Genomic DNA, 20,462 nt, shown 5'->3' on the forward strand with positions numbered 1-20,462 from the left:
CTTGTTCTTCTCCTTCTTCCCCCTTTTCTCCATCCTTTTCCTTTTCTTCATCCTCCTTTTCTTCTTCCTCTTCATTCCTTTTCTTCCTGTTCCTTTTCCCTCCTTTCTCTCTCTGTCCTCCTTCTCCCTCTTTCTTCCTGCTTTTTCTTCCTCTTCCCTCCTCCTCCCTCTCCTCTCTTTTCTCCTCCTCCCCCAGCCCCTCTCCTTTCCCCTTTTTCTCTTTCTTTCCCTCCAATGCTCCTTTGGGTGTCTCAGAACTTGGTAATGCTCAAATTATTCTAGCTGGCATTCCACACAAGAATATCATCTGGAACAGCTCCAACGAGGATTTGTGAGCAGAAATATTTTCCAAAATTACTCTTGAACTTAAATATTTAGTGTTAATTTTCTCCAACTTCCATTTTTGAAAGTCCTAATGAAAAAACCCAAAAATCTCATGATTAATTATTTATAACCTACTCATTTTTTAAAAATATTTTCTGGATTGAGGAGATAACTTTGTAGCAGAATACAGGACTTGAATGCATGGTGCCCCAGGTTCAACCCCTGGCACCTCATATATCAAGAGATAAGCAGAGCTCTGGCCTCTCCGTCTCTCGCATATAAAATAGATAAATATTAATAAATATTATAGATAAATCTTATTTAAAACCAGAACACTCCTCAGATCTGGCTTATGGTGGTGCTGGGGATTGAACCTGGGACCTTGGAGCCTCAGTCATGAAAGTCTCTTGCATAACCATTATGCTATTACCCTAGCCCTATAAATATTTTTATATATGTTATTGTTGTTCTACAAAATCATAGTTACTTCATGTATTGAACTTTTTTTCTCCCTCCCCTCCTTTATTCTTATAACTGAACTGACACACACACACACACACACACACACACACACACACACCCCTCACATGAAAAAGATTCTGCTGCTTCAGAAGTTTATCCGTTGGTAAAATCTGAATATGAATTTATTGAATAAATATTATGCAAACTACTCCAAGGATGATCTCAAAGGTGTAAGGTTATTATCTCCATGAAAGAAAATGTATTTTTTCCTTAAACTCCTGAGGGGATTTTAGTCTAAGTTTATTTTAGAGATACATTGTATGAAAGCACAGTGACAATAAACAGCTAATTTATATACTTTCCAAGGGAATAAACACACTATACACAAATATGCATGTACATATTTTAACCAGAACACTGCTCAGCTTTGGCTTGTGGTGATTGTGGGATTGAACCTGAGACTTTAAAGCCATGGGCATAAAATTCTTTTGCATAACCACTGTGCTATCTTCCCCACCAAAGATTATATATATGTGTAATCTTCAATTCTAGATTAGTTAAAGGGACCCCAATGGGTGCTGTTTTATGATCCTTATAACTACTTACTCAAATTTAAATCATTTCAGAAGTTTATTCCTATATCTCTTCAAAAAAAAAAAAAGAAAAACAGGGCTTTCCTCTACATTCACTAAGTTGTTTTCTCCCTAGAAATGAAAAATGGCTTTGTAACATTGAACTTGCAAGCTGAGTCACAGCAAGCATAACTCTGAAAGAGCTGGAAGCATGTGTGTGAATTCCTGTCCCAAGCAGCATTCCCTGGGTCAGAGAGTCCCATCACTAAAGAGTTCAGCTGGCCACAGAGACTCTCAGGTAGAGAGAGGCAGGGTCTGCCTGAGTTGGAGAAAGTCAGTCTCCCTCTAGTTCCCTAACACATGCACACTCTGTTGGATAGGTCACTGGTACAGGCCTGTCAGTCCAGGCCGTAAATGGTTTCTTGGGCTACAAGCATGGTAAAAACAAACATACAAACAACCCCCACTAAGGTATTTGTATATGTATTCTCCAAACTTTTCCACAGGGGCTGTGCCAGTTTGCATTCCTATCAATAGTACATTAGAATTTATATATTTTCCACATCCCTACCAACACTTGTCATTTCCTTTTTATTTTTTATTAGTGATTTAATAATCATTAATAAGATAACAAGGGTACAGTTCCTCACAGTCCCACCATCAGAGTTGCATATGCCATGCCGTCCATTAGAAATTTCCCTATTCTTTTTTTTGTCTCCAGAATTATTGCCTGGGCTTGGTGCCTGCACTACAAATACACTGCTCTTGTAGCCTGTTTCTTCCCTTTTGTTGCCATTGTTGTTTATCATTGTTGTTATTGCTGTCATTGTTCTTGGATGGGACAGTGAGAAATAGAGAGAGGAGATGGGAAGACAGAGATGGGGAGAGAAAGATAGGCACCTGACCTGTTTCACTGCTTGTGAAGCCATCCCCCTTGCTGGTGGGGAGCTGGGGGCTGGAACCACGATCCTTATGCTGGTCCTTGTGCTTTGTGCCATGTGTGCTTAACCTGCTGCACTACCGCCGGGGGACCCCTAAACTTCCCTATTCTTTATCCCTCTCTCAGAGTATGGACCAGAATTCTTTTTTAAAAAAAATTTACTTATGGGGGGGGGTTAATGTTTTACAGTAGACAGTAAATAAATACTTTGTACATGTATAACATTTCCCAGTTTTTCATATAACAATACAACACCCACTAGGTCCTCTGCCATCATGTTCCAGGACCTGAACCCTCTCCTCTCCCACCCCCAATTCAGAGTTTTTTTCTTTGGTGCAATACACCAAGTCCAGTCCAAGTTCTGCTTAGTGGTTTCTGATCTTGTTTTTCAACTTCTGCCTGTGAGTGAAATCATCCGGACCTACCCTGTGACCCTATAATTCCTCTCCTAAGGAACAAAACACAACCATCTAAAAAGATTTGTGTATACCTATGTTCATAGCAGCACAATTTGTAATAGCCAAAACCTGGCAGCAGCCCAGGTGTCTAACAATGGATGGCTGAACAAGTTGTGATATATATATATATTACTTGGCTATTAAAAAAGGTGATTTCACTATTTTCAGCCCATTCTGGATGGAGCTTGAAGAAATCATGTTAAGTGAGATAAGTCAGAAATGGACCAGAATTCTTTATGGGGTTCAGAAGATGGGAGATCTGGCTTCTGTAATTCCTTCTCCTCTGGACATGGGTATTGGAAGGCTTATCTATACCCTCAGCCTGTTTCTATCTTTCCTTATTGAGGTAGCGCTCTGGGGAGGTATAAATTCAGAACACATTGGTGAGGTTGTCTTCCCAGGGAAATCAGGATGATAGTAGCATCTGCAACTTGGTGGATAGAAATCAGTAAGATTTTGTTTAATAAACAGGAACCAAAATATGGGAATAGAACAGGTGGTATTAGGAATCTTTGTGTGGGAAGAAACTAGGAAGTCTATTTTAGGTATGCTCCATGTGGCCCATGACTAGTAATTTTTGCCTGAGTCTGATAGCTAGCATGAAGGTGGGCTAAAAGTATTGTCTGGGAAGATAGTGTCAGAGTTGATAATAGGACTAGAAAGCTGGATCAGGGCATAGAGTAGCTCCCAAATATGAGGAAAGTATTAAATACTTTAATTATTTATCCCATCTATCTACCCTAGGGCCCATATCTATTTGTATTTAGCACAGGTATCTGTATAACCTCTGCATTCCTGTCAGTCTGAGCTCGCATTCCATGGTCACAGTTCGGAACATTCTAGGCTGCACTCATTTCAGGACCAGCCTTTCTAGAGTGGCACATTAGGTTGACCCAGCCTCCCTTCAGAGAGTGGGGCAGTCCCTGCCATTGCTGCTCTACAGTGAAGGTAAGGTCCCGGAGAGGCCCACAAAAGGGCTTATGAGGACATTCCTGATGGAAATGACCAGTGGTGGTGGAGAGATGTCTAGGCCCATCATATGTGGGAATCCAAGGATTCCCTGACTAGAGCTCCAGATGATGGAGTAGCCTGGTATTGACCAAAAAGGCCATCAAGTGAGGCAGTTTCTTGCCCTTATCCAGCTTTTGTAGTCCTTTATCAGATGAGGCTAGACTTTCTCCCAGCTGTTAAATCATTGAGTAATTTGTTATATCCAAATCAGTTTTGGGTTTATGGGATATGGACTCAAGTTGGGGAGGGCATACACCTAGAGTTTAAGTGGGATCTAAGTTAACCTTAAGTTTTACTGCATTTTACTTGGTTGATGACTATAATAGAGGTTGTCTTAGGGGGCAATACTTGTCCTTTAGTTTGTATATACATTTTTGCCAGTATATCTCTTGGCCAATTGTATACAATATTTCTTTTAAAGATTACCAAGGGGGTGACATAAATGCTGTTGCTCTTAAAAGAGATTGGGGGATATCTCTTACTTACTTTCTTTTGTGTAGTTAAATGAGTAGATAAAGTGATTGAGAGAATTGAAGTAGGGGGTAGGAGAGGAAGGTGTCTAGGCTAAGTAGTAAATATTTAATTAGACACTTTGTGGTGTCTTATTTAGATCTTTCTACTAGTTTTCTGAGCTTACTAAGTCTAAGTACAATTACAGCAGACTATTGAGCACTTTTACTTTGAAGTATATAGTTTCCACTAACTTATGGATACATGTGTACATGTACCCTGTCCCCTAGGCCCTGGTCTATATCTAGGGTATATAAATTTGTTAGAGAGCACACCACATGAAATGGAACTAGGTAGTCCCATGTATTAGGAAAGGTCTCACCAGATTATTGGAGTTGGAAGTTAACATCAGAGGCTTGGCATCTCTGGATATAGTCTGAAGTGCAACGTGGCATGGTGGTACTGGTTGCATTGATTCAGTTGAGGTCAGCAGAGGCAGTATTACAGGATAGAGGATCAGAGGAGAAGCATCAAGAAATATAAGCAAAATCCCATAGGTTCCTTGAGAATGGGAAAGGTTCCTTGCTATCTTTTGGAGTTGAAGAAGGCATTAGGTAATTATTATTATATCCAGGAGCTTGGTTTACCTTGAAGATTTCATGGTTAGGATTTACTGTACCATACCAAAGGTCTGTGTCCCTACCCCCACACCCATACAGTGGACCCTTCCTTCCAGAGTCTTATTTTGGTGCAATAAACCAAACCCAGTCCAAATTCTGCTTTGTGTTTCCCTTTATATTCCTTTTTTTTTCCTGGCAGGGCTTGACCTGCAGGGTGCATCTATCCTGTCAGTCTCTCTCTACTGAGAGGTTGAACAAGGCCCAAAGGTTTGCCCCATCTTATCAGACTCCCTGCCTCACAAAGCACCCTGCATTGCTGATACTATGGCCATTAAATAAAAAGCAAGGGGGGAGATGTTGGAAAATTGTGAGGATGTGGTTGAGCTTGGCAGGGCTTGACTTGAGGGGACATCCATCCTCTCATCTTATCAGACTTATTATCTACATAATCATCGTTTTGCCTGAAAGAACCCCACCCATTCCATTCCTTTGATCTATCTTCTTTTTACCCTCAAGACCCTCCCTGCCTCCAGGGTATTATTAATCCTACTAGTTAAAACCCTTGCAACAGTTGCTAAGGAAGTTCCTACCTTTCCAGCCCCTTTTGCCTTTCTCCACCCCTTTCCTAGCCATTTCCATTTCTGACTTGCCTCTTCTGGGTCTGACCTTTAAAAGCCTTGGCTCTCTGATCAATAATCAAATTGTCTCACCACCATGAGTCTGTTCCTGAGTCATCTCTCTCGCTTTGCTGACATAGAGGTAGAGAGAGAAAGGGAGATACCTCTAGCAGTGCCCCACCACTTGTGAAGCTTCCCCCATGTAGGTAGTGACCAGGCCTTGAAGCTGGGTCCTTGCACAGTGTCATGTATGTGCTCAAACTGATGCAACACTGCCTAGTCCTAGAACCTTCACTAGTTTAACAATTAGTTTCTAAGATGCTACAAGCAATGCTTAAGCTTCCAGTAGGAGTTTCCAAAGAGGTATACTGCTTTTTCCCATAATATAAGTTTTTTTTTTGTTGCCCTTGTTGTTTCCATTGTTGTTGTAGTTATTATTGTTGTTGATGTCGTCATTGTTAGATAGGACAGAGAGAAATGGAGAGAGGAGGGGAAGACAGAGAGGGGGAGAGAAAGATAGACACCTGCAGACCTGTTTCACTACCTGTCAAAATAACTCACTTGGATAGATGCTGCTTTGCTATGTATGCAACCTAGGTTCAAACCCAGGCCCCATCATATTGAAGTTACCTCTGCCAGCTTTTTCTTTCTTTCTTTCTTTTTCTTTCTCTTTCTTTCTTTCTTTCTTTCTTTCTTTCTTTCTTTCTTTCTTTCTTTCTTTTTGCCTTCTCTGTCTCTATTAAAGAAGGAGAAGGAGAAGAAAAGACAAAGTTGACCTTCGTCCAGCTAGTTCTTATAATCCAGTGGGCATAAGACACTACCCATAGTTTTAATTTTGATGAGATTTGAAATGACAATCTTATGGCTAGATTAAATGGCTTTTAAAAAAAAATAAACTTATGTGTAAATTTCTAATTCTTTCCCTTCATGATTTAGTGCCTGTAGTAAACTCTTGGGTATCCAGAATGTGCTGTTGTACAGTCAACCTTTTACAGAATAATCTCATTTGTACATTTGACTTCAAATAGGAAAGATGCTGTTAATATACTTCTGTATACTTTTGGGTATTGGATTATTTAGAAGAAAAGTACCCTGAGTTCCTATAGAAAACACAGCTTATCCAGTGCCTGAGTGTAGCCTTTTGAAATGCATAATTGTAGAATTTTGTATACCCATTTCTAACTTATTTTTGTTGTTGCTGCTTTTGTTGCATTTCATGTAAACTGCTTGTTTGATTACAGACCAAGCTTATGGTTCCTCTGTTTCCTTTTCATTTGCTGGCAAGAACTAGTAAGGTAGGCCTAGAAGAACTATGCTCATAACATTTTTTTAACGGAACACTTTTTTTTTTAACCAGAGCACTCGTCAGCTCTGGCTTATGGTGGTGCAGGTATTGAACCTGGATATTAGGAGCCTTAGGCATGACAGTTTGTTTGCATAGCCATTATGCTATCTACCCCCTGTAACAACATTTTTTAAAGTGTTGTCAGAGGGATAAAGAAAATGCTTTCTTTGCTTCATCACTTCTAGTGCTCAGTCATTGTTCTTAAATTCCTCTGGAGCCCCTACAAGCATTATAGATTTGTCAACAGACATTGTAGCATCAAATGCAGAAAAAAGCTAAGTGGTGAACTTTGGTCCTTGGTGTTAGTTGGGAACCAAGAAAATTTGATTTTTTTTTTCTTTTTTTGCCACTGGGGCTTAGTGCCTGCACTACTCCACAGTTTCAGCTGATATTTTTTTCTTTATTTTTGACTGAAAGTGAGAGGCAGAGAGACAGAAGGAGAGGGAAAGAGACAGAAACATACAGAGGAGAGAAACAGAGAGGAGAGACACCTGCAATGGTATTTATTTCACTTCTTGTGAAGTGTCTCCTTTGCATGCAGGGTCTGGGGACCTCATGCATGATAACTTGTATACTCTACTTGGTCCCAATTTGATACATTTTTAAACTTATTTTTCTTCTCTCTCTAATGTTACTTGTGATGTACACCTTTGTATTTTTCTTAACATTGCTAGTTGTTAACCTGACACTCATTAACTTATCCTGGCCTGATTTTGTTGAACTGTAATTGACATGTGACATTATGTAATTTAAAGGTGAACAGCATAATTTGCTGTTTTTATATTGTATAATGATATCTATAATAAAATGACAATATCTCCATTACTTCAAAGAATCATTTTAATAACTACCTCAGAAATAATTACCTTTCTTTTGTGTGGTGAGACATTTACAGTCTTCCTCTTAGCAGTTTTAAAGTACATAATGCAGTATTGTTAACTGTAGTCACCATTCTCGATGATTGTCACACAGTTATTCATCTTATCTCTGGAAGTTTGTACCCTTTGACCGACACCTTCCTATTTTCCCCATTGTCTTAGCCCCTGGCAATCCCCATCCTAGTCTCTGCTCATATGACTTTGATTGTCTGAGACTTAACAAGTGCAGTCATATTGTAGTTTTCTTTGACTAATTTAACTTTTCTTGATGTTGTCAAGGTTCATTCATGCTGTTGCAAACATAAAGATATATATTTCTTTGGCAGAATAATATCCCACTGTGCATATGTACAGTGTTTTCTTCTTCTTTTTTTTTCTCATCTTTTTCTTTTTTCTTTTCCTCCAGGGTTATCACTGGGGCTTGGTGCCGGCACTATGAATCCATTGCTTCTGTGGCCATTTTTTCCCCCATTTTATTCGATAGGACAGAGAGAAATTGAGAGGAGAGGGGGATATAGAGAGGGGGAGGAGAAGATAGAGACCTGCAGACCTGCTTCAGTGCTTGTGAAGCGATCCCCCTGCAGGTGAGGAGCCCGACTCTCAAACAGGGATTCTTACATGGGTCCCTGCACTTTGTACGATGTGCCACCACCTGACCCCGGTTCATTTTCTTGATCTACTCATCTGTCTCTGGACACTTAAGCATCATATCCATGTTTTGGCTGTTGCAAATAACTGTCAGTTGCTTTTTAAAATTAAAAAAATTCCACCAAGGTTATCACTGTAGTCTGTGTGGTTTCACTAAACATGAAAAATTCTCTTTTACTTTTTTCTCCTCCTCCTCCTCTTCTTCTCCCTGCTTCCCCTTTTTTAGATAGAGGCAGAGAGAGAGTGAAAGAGCCCACAGCACCAGTGCATCTCGATGTGGTGAGGGCCAGCTCAAAGCTGGCAAAGCAGTGCACTATCCAAACAAGTTATTTTCACTGGTCCTCTTTTTTCTTCTTAATAGAGGGTTAAAGACAGGAGAAGGGTAGAGACAGAGGTAGAGAGAGGAGAGAAAGGCAGGCAGGGATAGAGAGACACACACACAGGAAGGGATAAATACCACAGTACAGCCCCACCACTCGTGAAGCCTCCCCTATGTAGTTGTCTGCATGTGGTGGATGGGTGCTTGAGCCCAGTCCCTGTGGTAATATGTGCACTCTTTCAGGTGAGGTATCTGTTGACACTCTGGTATTCACTTTTTATTTAGAAATAAGAAAGTGAAATTTTCTATCACAATTAATCACAACTGTCAAACAAATATAAATATATGAAGAGAGAGAATAATGACTTTATTTACCTCTTTGCATCTTTCTTTTTAAGTTTATTTTATTTTATTGTAATTTCTTTATTGGGGGATTAATGTTTTATGTTTGACAGTAAATACCATAGTTAGTATATGCATAACATTTCTCAGTTTTCTACACAACAATACAATCTCCACTAGGTCATCTGTCATCCTTTTTGGACCTGTACTCTCCACTCCCACCCTCCAACAGTCTTTTACTTTGGTATAATATACCAATTCTAGTTCAGGTTCTACTTGTGTTTTCTCTTCTGATCTTGTTTTTCAGCTTCTGCCGAGAGTGAGATCATCCCATATTCATCCTTCTGTTTCTGACTTATTTCACTTAACATGATTACTTCAAGCTCCATCTAAGATGGGCTGAAATGGTGAAATCATTTTTAATAGCTGAGTAATATTCCATTGTGTATATATACCACACCTTGCTCAGCCACTGATCTGTTGTTGGACACCTGGGTTGCTTCCAGGTATTGGGTATGAAAAATTGTGCTGCTATGAACATAGGTATATACAAATTTTTTTGGAAGGGTGTGCTGGGTTCCTTAGGATATATCCCCAGGAGAGGAATTGCAGGATCATAGGGTAGGTCCATTTCTAGCCTTCTGAGAGTTCTCCAGACTGTTCTCCACAGAGTTTGGACCAATTTACATTCCCACCAGCAGTGCAGGAGAGTTCCTTTGTCCCCACAGCCTCTCCAACATTTGTTGCTGCTGCTCTTTCTGATGTATGATTTTCTCACAGGAGTGAAGTGGTATCTCATGGTTGTCTTTATTTGCATTTCTCTGACAATCAGAGACTTGGAGCATTTTTTCATGTGTTTCTCGGCCTTTTGGATATCTTCTGTGTTGAATATTCTGTCCATGTCCTCCCCCCATTTTTGGACGGGGTCATTTGTTTTCCTGTTGTTGAGTTTGGCAAGTTCTTTATATATTTTGGTTATTAAACTCTTGTCTGATGAATGGCATGTAAAGATCTCCCTTTCTATGAGGGGGGTCTCTTTTTTTTTGGGTATTGGTTTCTTTTGCTGTGCAGAAGCTTTTTAATTTGATGTAGTCCCATAGGTTTTTGATTGCCTTAGTCTTCTTTGTAATTGGATCCGTTTCATTGAAGATGTCTTTAATATTTATGCGGAAAAGAGTTCTGCCAATGTTTTCCTCTAAGTATCTGTTAGTTTGTGGTCTAACATCCAAGTCTTTGATCTACTTGGAATTTACTTTTGTGTTTGGTGAAATATAGTGGTTCAGTTTCATTCAGTTTCATTTTTTTGCATGTTTCAACCCAATTTTTACAACACCATTTGTTGAAGACACTCTACTTTCCTCATTTAATAGTCTGGGCACCTTTGTCAAAGATTAGATGTGTCCATAGGTGTGGGGGCTTACTTCTGTACTCTCAGTTCTATTCCACTGGTCAATGTGTCTATTCATGTTCCAGTATGAAGCAGTTTTGATGACAGTGACCCTATTAATACAATTTGAGATCTGGGAGTGTGATGCCTCCAGTTCTGTTCTTTCTTCTCAAGACTGGTTTGGCAATTCTAGGTCTTTTCTGGTTCTAGATAAACATTTGTAGCATTTGTTCTATTCTCCTACTAAAAAATGTGGTTGGGATATTGATGGGGATGGCATTAAATTTGTAGATGGCTCTGGGTAGTATATTCATTTTGATGATGTTCATTCTTCCAACCCATGAACATGGAATATCTTTCCATTTCTTTATGTCTTTTTCAATTTCCTTGAGTAGTGACTCATAATTTTCAGTATACAAGTCTTTCACTTCTTTGGTTAGGTTTATTCCTAGATATTTTATTGTTGTTGTTGCTATAGTAAAAGGAATTGGTTTCTGGATTTCATCTTCTTCTAATGTAATGTTTGCATAGAGGATTGCCAGTGACTTTTGAATGTTAATTTTATAGCTTGACACCTTACTGTATTGCCTGATGATTTCCAAAAGCTTTGTGCTGTATTCTTTAGGTTTTTCCATGTATACTATCATGTCATCTGCAAATAAGGAGAGTTTGACTTCTTCTCTTCCAATCTGTATCCCTTTAAATCTTTGCTCCTGCCTGATTGCTATGGCAAGAACTTCCAACACTATGTTGAATAGTACTGGCATCTTTGTCTAGTACCTGATCTGAGGGGGAATGCTTCCAGTTTTTCACCATTGAGTATGATGTTGGCTGTAGGTTTGCTATAGATAGACTCCACTATCTTCAGGAATTTTCCATCTATTCCTATTTTGGTAGTGTTTTAATCATAAAGGGATGTTGAATTTGTCCAAGGTTTCCTCTGATATGACCATGTGGTTTTTGGTGTTGTTTTATTGATGTGGTGGATCATGTTGATTGATTAACGTATATAAAAACAACCTTGCATCTCTGGGATAAACCTCGCTTGGTCATGATGAACAATTATTTTAGTATACTGCTGTATCCAGTTGGCTAGAATTTTGTTCAGTATTTTAGCCTCTATGTTCATCAGAGATATTGGTCTATAGTTTTCTTTTTTGGTTGTTTCCCTGTCTACTTTTGGTATCAGAGTGATGTTGACTTCATGGAAGCTGGAAGGGAGTATTCCTGTGCCTTCAGTCTTCTGGAAGACTTTTAAAAGTAGAGGTATTAGTTCTTCTTTGAAGGTTTTGTAGAATTCATTTGTAAAACCATCTGGTCCAGGACTTTTATTCTTGGGGAGGATTTTGATAACTATTTCAATTTTTTTAGCTGTTATGTGCGTGTTCATAATATCTAGTTCCTCTTTAATTTTGGAAGTTCTTAGGTATCTAGGAAATCATTCACTTCTTTCAGGATCTCTAGCTTGGTGACATATAGTTGTTCATAGAAGCCTTACATGTATGTTGAATGTCTGCAGTGTCTTTTGTGATATAACCTCCTTTATTTACAATCTGATTTATTTGGGTCTTCTCCCATTTTTGTTTGGTGAGTCTAACTAAAGGTTTATCGATTTTGTTCACTCTTTTGAAGAACCAACATTTACTTTTGTTTATCTTTTGTATAGTTTTCTTATTTTCAGTGTTATTTATTTCTGCCCTAACTTTAAAAAAATTTCTTTATTGGGGAATTAATGTTTTATATTTGACAGTAAATACAGTAGTTTATACAGCATAACATTTCCCAGTTTTCCATATAACAGTACAACTCCAACTACGTCCTCTGTCATCCTTCTAGGATCTATATTCTACCCACCCACCCACCCACCCCAGAATCTTTTACTTTGATGCAGTATGCCGATTCCAGTATAGGTTCTACTTGTGTTTTCTCTTCTGATCTTGTTTTTCAACTGCTGCCTGAGAGTGAGATCATCCCATATTCATCCTTCTGTTTCTGACTTATTTCAGTTAACATAAATTTTTCAAGGTCCATCCAAGATAGGCTGAAAATGGTGAAGGCACCATTTTTTACAGCTGAGTAGTATTCCATTGCGTATATATACCATAACTTGCTCTGCCACTCATCTGTTGTTGACACCTGGGTTGCTTCCAGGTTTTGGCTATTACAAATTGTACTGCCAAGAACATATGTGTACACAGATCTTTTTGGATGAGTGTGTTGGGTTCCTTAGGATATATCCCCAGGAGAGGAATTGCAAGGTCATAGGGTAGTTCCATTTCTAGCCGTCTGAGAGTTCTCCAGACAGCTCTCGACGGAGGTTGGGCCAATTGACATTCCCACCAGCAGTGCAGGAGGGTTCCTTTGACCCCACACCCTCTCCAGCATTTGCTGCTGTTAATTTTTCTGATGTATGACATTCTCACAGGAGTGAAGTGGTATCTCATGGTTGTCTTTATTTGCATTTCTCTGACAGAGACTTGGAGCATTTTTTCATGTGTTTCTCGACCTTTTGGATGTCTTCTGTGTTGAATATTCTGTCCATGTCCTCCCCCCATTTTTGGATGGGTTTATTTGTTTTCGTGTTGTTGAGATTTGCAAGTTCTTTATATATTCTAGTTATTAGCCTCTTGTCTCATGTATGGCATGTAAAGATCTCCCATTGTGAGGGGTCTCTTTGTTTGGGTAGTAGTTTCTTTAGCTGTACAGAAGCATTTAATTTGATATAGTCCCATAGGTTTATGCTTGCCTTAGTCTTCTTTGTAATTGGATCTGTTTCATTGAAGATATCTTTAATATTTAATATTTATGTGGAAAAAAGTTCTGCCAATATTTTCCTCTAAGTATCTGATAGTTTGTGGTCCTTGACCCACTTGGAATTTACTTTTGTATTCAGTGAAATATAGTGATTCACTTTCATTCTTCTGCATGTTTCTATTTTTTCCAACTCCAACACCATTTGTAGAAGAAACTCTGCTCTCCCCATTTAATAGTCGGGGTACCTTTGTCAAAGATGAGATGTCCATAGTTGTGGGGGCTTACTTCCTGGCTCTCAATTCTATAACACTGGTCAATGTGTCTATTCATGATCCAGTACGAAGCAGTTTTGATGACAAGGCCCCCATTAATACTATTACTATAATACTATTTGAGATCTGGGAGTGTGATGCCTCCAGTTCTGTTCTTTCTTCTCAAGATTGTTTTGGCAATTCTAGGTCTTTTCTGGTTCCAGATAAACATTTGTAGAATTTCTTCTATTCTCCTACAAAAAATGTGGTTGGGATCTTGATGGGGATGGCATTAAATCTGTAGATGATTCTGGGTAGTGTATTCATTTTGATGATGTTCATTCTTCCAACCCATGGACATGGAATATCTTTCCACTTCTTGGTGTCTTTTTCAATTTCTTTCAGTAGTGACTCATAATTTTCAGTATACAAGTCTTTCACTTCTTTGTTTAGGTTTATTCCTAGATATATTATTATTGTTGTTGCTATAGTAAAAGGAATTGGTTTTTGGATTGCATCTTCTTCTAACGTAATGTTTGCATAGAGGATTGCCAGTGACTTTTGAATGTTAATTTTATAGCTTGACACCTTACTGCATTGCCTGATGATTTCCAAAAGCTTTGTGCTATATTCTTTAGGTTTTTCTATATATACTATCATGTCATCTACAAATAAGGAGAGTTTGACTTCTTCTCTTCCAATCTGTATGCCTTTAATTCCTTGCTCCTGCCTGATTGCTATGGCAAGAACTTCCAACACTATGTTGAATAGTAATGGTGATAGTGGGAAGCCCTGTCTAGTACCTGATCTGAGGGGAAATGCTTCCAGTTTTTCACCATTGAGTATGATGTTGGCTGTAGGTTTGCTATATATAGACTCCACTATCTTCAGGAATTTTCCATCTATTCCCATTTTTTGTAGTGTTTTGATCATAAAGCGATGTTGTATTTTGTCAAAGTCTTTCTCTGCATCTACTGATATGATCATGTGGTTTTTGGTGTTGTTTTATTGATGTGCTGGATCACATTGATTGATTTACATATATAAAACCAACCTTGCAATAAACCCCACTTGGTCATGATGAACAATCTTTTTGATATACTGCTGTATCTGGCTGGCTAGAATTTTGTTCAGTATTTTAGCCTCTATGTTCATCAGAGATATTGGTCTATAGTTTTCTTTTTTGGTTGTGTCCCTGTCTCCTTTTGGTATCAAAGTGATTATTGGTCTGTTTCTAATTCTGCTTCTGTTCTCCTGCCTTGTTTGATGCTGTGGTCTATTTACATAATCATTGTTTTGAGACCTGCACTGGTTTAATCCCCACTGGTTCATCCTCTTTTTTACTCTGCCCTCTCTCCTAGTCATATCCTGTTTTCCACTGTTTAATCCCCACTGGATTGCATGCTTTATCCTTCTCCCTACCCCCTATCCTACGTACATCCTCTTCTGACCTGACACTTCTGCCTAAGGAGATATATAGGATAGGATTGTGATTAGAGATGGCTCTGGGGAGACTATTCATTTTGATGATACTTATTCTTCCAATCCATGAGCATGGGATATCTTTTCATTTCTTGGTATCAGTTTCTATTTCCTTGAGTAGTGACTCATAGTTTTCAGTATACAAGTCTTTCACTTATGTGGTCACCTTTATTCCTAAGTATTTTATTGATTTTGTTGAAATAGTAAATGGGAATGCTTTCTGGATATCTTCTTCTTCATATTTAGTGTTTGCATAAAGAAATGCCACTGATTTTTACATTGATTTTGTAGCCTTACACCTTGCTATATTGCCTAATAACTTCCAGCAGTTTTCTATTGGATTCTTTAGGTTTTCTATGTATACTATCATATCATCTGCAAATAGTGAAAGCTTGACTTCTTCCATTCCAATCTGTATTCCTTTGATTTCTTTCTCTTGCCTGATTGCTATAGCATAAATTTCCAATACTATGTTGAAGAGTAATGGTGATAATGGACAACCCTGTCTAGTCCCCGATCTGAGGGGGAATGCTTCCAGCTTCTGTCCATTGAGTATGATGTTGGCTGTAGGTTTGCTATATATAGATTCCACTATCTTGAGGAATTTCCCATCTATTCCCATTTTTTGTAAAGTTTTGAGCATGAATGGGAGTTGGATTTTGTCAAAGGCTTTCTCTGCATCTATTGAGATAATCATGTGGTTTTGGCTTTGCTTTTATTGATGTGGTGAATGACACTGATTATTACTAGCTAATTGATTATTACTTTATTTAATTTAAAATCTATTATGTATGAGATGAGAATGGCTGTTCCTGCCTTTTTTTGTGGTCCGTTATCCTGTATGATAGTTTTCCATCCTTTTACTTTAAGTCTGTGTTTATCTTGTTGTGTCAGATGGGATTCTTGCAAGCAGCATATCGTTCCTTATGTTTTTTGATCCATTCCCCCACTCTGTACCTTTTGATGGGTGAGTTTAAGCCATTGACATTTATTGATATTATGGATTTAATGTATTGTAGTGCCATTGTTTAACAAATTTTTGTTTACTCTGATATATTGCAAGTATTATAGTGATGTTCTTGTTTATCAGAGTTTTTTCAGAACCACTTTCAGGGCCGGTTTGGTGATGGTTGCCTCCTTTAACTGTTGTTTGTCTAATAAGGTTTTGATTCGTCCATCTAGTTTGAATGAAAGTCTAGCAGGCTATATTATCCTTGGCTACCCTTTTTCATTCAGGGCTCTATAGATATCTTGCCATTCTCTTCTGACTTTTAGAGTTTGAGTGGAGAAGTCTGCTGATAATCTTATGGGTTTTCCCCTGTATGTGACTTTTTGTTTCTCTCTTGCAGCCTTTAGGATCCTTTCTTTATCCTTACTCCTCATTGTGACTGTGATGTGTCTTGGTGTCTTCAGGTCTGGGTTGATTCTGTTTGGAACTCTCTGGGCCTCTTGAATCTTGATTTCCTTTCTGTTATTGAGGTCTGGGAAGTTTTCGTCTATAATTTCCTCTAGAATGTTTCCTTCCCCTTCCTCTCTTTCTTCCTCTGGCAGGCCGATTATACGAATGTTACTTCTTTTGAGATCATGCCATATGTCTCTGTTGTTGTTTTCAGTGTCTCTCAATCTCTTTTTGAGCTCTTTCACCTCTTTCTTAGTTTTGTCTAACTCATCCTCTGTCTGACTAATTCTGTTTTCTGCTTCTGTTAGTCTGCTTTCCCTTCCCTCAGCTTCTTTCCTCAGTTTAGCTATTTCACCTTTCAGTTCTCTAATTGTCTCCAGATAATCAGTATTTTCCTTGGGGGTCTCAACTGTTGTTTCCCTAATACTGCCATTCCTTTCCTCCAATGTTGTTTTCATTTTTGTGATTAATAAGTGCATTATTGCTTGCATATTTTTCTTATCAATGGTTACTTCTGGCTGGTTTGTAGTTTCTTCTGGGCTCTTGTCTTCATTCATTGTAGTGGCAGTTTTTTTTGTTTTTCATCTACCCATTTTTTTGATTTATGTGTTTTTTATTTTTATGTTCTGTTGTTCCTCATTTGTTGTGTTTTGAGTACAAGCAACACTGTACTAAATACCTTTATGACAAATGCAATCACCAACCTCAGGAATTACAATAGCAACTGAAGCAAGTATTGAATCAGTTTAATCACTACCAGTTAGCCAAACAATGTCTCCAGTCTGTGAAAAAAATAGCAACTAAGTCCAAGTGAAGAAGAAAGAGAAAGGAAAGAAGGGATAGCATGAATAGACAATTATGCAAATCTACTATCCACTGTATATTCTAGGGGTAGCAAGAGGAGCAATGGAAGTAGAGCAGAGATACACATGTAGAGAGTCCACTCTGAGTCAGGTTTCTTTCCCAGAATAATTCACAAATGAATATCAGTGAATTCAGAAAGACAAAGAAGAAGGAAGGATGAAATGGAAGACAAGATAAAAAAGAAGAGAAACAAGAGAGAGAAAAGAAAAAAGATAAGAATAAGAGCTGTAATAAAAGAGCAGTGAAAGGAAAGATTTTTAATTGATTAATTTATTTTTTATTTTATTTTATTTTTTTAATTAGCTAGGAGTAGGAAGAAGGGGAGAGTCTGTAGAGGAGGTAGGAGTAGTGAGACAAGTTCCTCTCACAATGGATAAGATTCCCAGTCCCCTAGCAATGAAAGATACCCTAAGAGTTAATTCTGGTCAACCTAAAGGAGGGGGGGGAAAGAGATACACCTTTATATAATATTAATAATAAAATAAAGCAGGGTAAAAAAAAAAAACCTCTCCCAGATTGCCTCAAGCCTCCTGAGCAGAGGCAGCTGATTGTTAAGAAAGTAAAAACAAAACAAAACAAAATAACCCTCAGGACTAGACAAGAATAGCAGGAATAGACAGTTATGCAAATCTACTATCCACTGTATATTCTAGGGGTAGCTGAAGGAGAAAGGGAAGTAGAGCAGAGATACACGCAGAGAGAGTCCACTCTGAGTCAGATTTCTTCTCCAAAATAAATCCCAAATGTGTATCAATGAATTCAGAAAGCTGAAGGAGAAATGATGACAAGAATGAGAAAAAGAGGAAAAAAGAGAGAGAGAGAGAAAAAAAAGAAAAAGATAAGAAAAGAACAGTAATAAAAGAGCAGTGAAAGGAAAGAGTTTACTTATTTATTTATTTATTATTTTATTAGCTATGTGGGGGGAAGAGAACAGGTAGGGGCAGTAGGAAGAGTGAAGCAAATTATTTTAGCAGTGAATAAGACACCCAGTCCCCTAGCAATGGAAAATACACTTAGACTTAACTCTGGTCAACCTGAAGGAGAAGGGGAAAGGGGTACGTGCTTATCTTGTATTGATAATAAAATAGAACAGAGTAAAAAACCTGTCCTGTCTTCAGCTTGGATGGCTCCAGATTGCCTCAGGCCCCCTGAGCAGAGGCAACTGATAGGCTACTTAGAAATTTAAAAGGCCAAAGGTTTCAGTAGGGAATAGAATTAGAATGAATGACACCCCCTGTTGGGACAGGAATCTTGGTAAAGAAAGAAGTTCAGCAGGGGAGCCTGCTAGGAGCAGATCTCTGGCCCCCAGGTACTGTTTATGGGGATGGGTGGGGGAGGGGGTGCGCTTTGGGAATAATAATTAAAAAAAATTTTTTTCCCCTTTCTTTTTACTCTATTTTCTAACCCAAATTGAGTTTTAGTCATCTCCTTGGTGTCATTGCTATGACCCCTTATTGCCTGGCCTACTAAGGGCAAAAAATCCTACCATTTCCAGTAGATGTAGTCAGAACTCAAGCCACTAGTAGCTTCTCATTCTGCCATCTTCTGGAATCCCCCAATTTCTTCCCTTTTTTGCCTTTGACCCAGTAGTTGTTAAGTAGTGTACTGTTGAGTTTACACATTTTGGGACTATTACTAATCTTTTGTTGATTGTGCTGTGCTAGTTTAATTCCACTGTGGTCTGAGAAGATGCTTGGGATGATTTCAATGCTCTTGATTTTGCTGATGCTGTCTTTGTGGCCTACCATATCGTCTGTCCTTAAGAATGACCCATGTAGCCTTGAGTAAAATGTGTACTCCAGTTTCTTGGCTTGAGTGATTCTGAAAATGTCCAATAGATCTAGTTTATCTATCTCCTTATTTGATTTTCTGCCTGTATGATCTGTCAAGTTGAGAGAGTGGGGTGTTGAAGTCCCCTACTATGACTGTGTTGCTGTTAATATATTTCTGTAGCTCTTTCAGTAGGTGTTTTATGTATTTAGATGGCTTCTCATTGGGTGCATAGATGTTAATAATTGTTAAGTCCTCTTGGTTGATCCTCTGAGCATTAAGGAATGTCAATCCCTATCTTTTTAAATTTCATTTTATTTTAAAGTCTATCATGTTAGATATGAGCATTGCTGTTCCTTCCCTTTTTTTGTTGGCCATTGGCTTGTATGATAATTTTCCATCCTTTCATGTTGAGTCTGTGCTTTTCTTTTTAGTTAGGTGGGTTTCCTGTAGACAGCATATTGTTGGCCTGTGTTTTCTGATCCATCTTTCTACTCTTTGTCTTTTAATAGGTGAATTCAGGCCATTGACATTTATTGATATCAAAGATTGAATATATTTTAACACCATTCTTGTAGAGTTTTAGAGTGCTCTGATATATGGCATATTTATGGTGGTCTGACTGTTTATAGGAGACCTTTCAGAACGCCTTTCAGGGCAGGCTTGGTGATAGTTGTTTCTTTCAACTGTTGCTTGTCTGGAACCACCAATGTTCCATATCCCCACCCTCCCTCCTCCCAAATATAACCACCACAGTTCTCACTAGTCTTACAGATTGGTTGCTTGCTTATGTTTTTTTTTTTAAGTATTTTATTTATTTTATTTTTTAGAGAGATGTAGAGAGAAAGACATGAGAGAAATATCAGAGCACTGCTCAGCTCTGGCTTAAGATGGTGCAGGGGATTGAACCTGAGACTTTGAAGCCTCAGGCATGAGAGTCTCTTTGCTTGCTTCTGTTTTGATTGGAGTTTTTTTTTTTTTTTTGGCACGTTCATATGAATCAAATCTATAGGTTCCACATTTGAGTGAAATCATCTGGTAGTTGTTTTTCATCTCTTTACTTATTTTGCTAAGCATAATCACCTTCAGAGCCATCCATTTTGTCCTAAATAGCACAAAATCAACTCTTTTGATCACAGAGTAGTATTCCATGGAATATATATCCCATAACTTCTTTAGCCAGTCATCTATTGATGGGCATCTAGACTGCTTCTACTCTTTGGCTATGGGGAATAATGCAGCTCTGAATGCAGGGATGCATATATCTTTTCTAATTAGTGTTTGATTGTCCACTCATTAAATGTCCAAGAGTGGTATTGTTGGATTACAAGGTAATTTAATATTTATTTCTTTAAGGACTGTCTATACAGTCTTCCAAAGGGGCTGTACCAGTTTGCATTCTCACCAGTAATGGAGCAGAATTCTCTTTTTCTCCACAACTTTTCAACACCAGTTATTTGCTGGTTTGATCTTTGTGTCTTTCTTGCATTCTTTTCCTCTCACACTCCATGTAACCACAGTTTCATGAAGAAAATTTCCCTCTGTGTCTGTTGTCGGAACACATAGTGA

General features: G+C 38.3%; 1 protein-coding gene across 7 annotated transcripts in view; it reads left to right on the forward strand.

The window, feature by feature from the left end:
• FSIP1 (fibrous sheath interacting protein 1) overlaps window positions 1-20,462 on the forward strand; it is a 226,098-nt gene that overhangs the window by 161,240 nt on the left and 44,396 nt on the right. For 6 of the 7 annotated variants that reach the window (XM_060175127.1, XM_060175126.1, XM_060175122.1 and 3 more), the window contains one exon: window positions 6,696-6,749. The exons of the other annotated variant lie outside the window; for it this stretch is intronic. In XM_060175127.1, the coding sequence (XP_060031110.1) occupies window positions 6,696-6,749 (54 nt within the window). The remainder of the gene's footprint in view (window positions 1-6,695; window positions 6,750-20,462) is intronic. 7 annotated transcript variants of the gene reach the window in all.

This window comes from Erinaceus europaeus, chromosome 16 (genome assembly GCF_950295315.1).
Source record: "Erinaceus europaeus chromosome 16, mEriEur2.1, whole genome shotgun sequence".
Classification (NCBI taxonomy): domain Eukaryota; kingdom Metazoa; phylum Chordata; class Mammalia; order Eulipotyphla; family Erinaceidae; genus Erinaceus; species Erinaceus europaeus.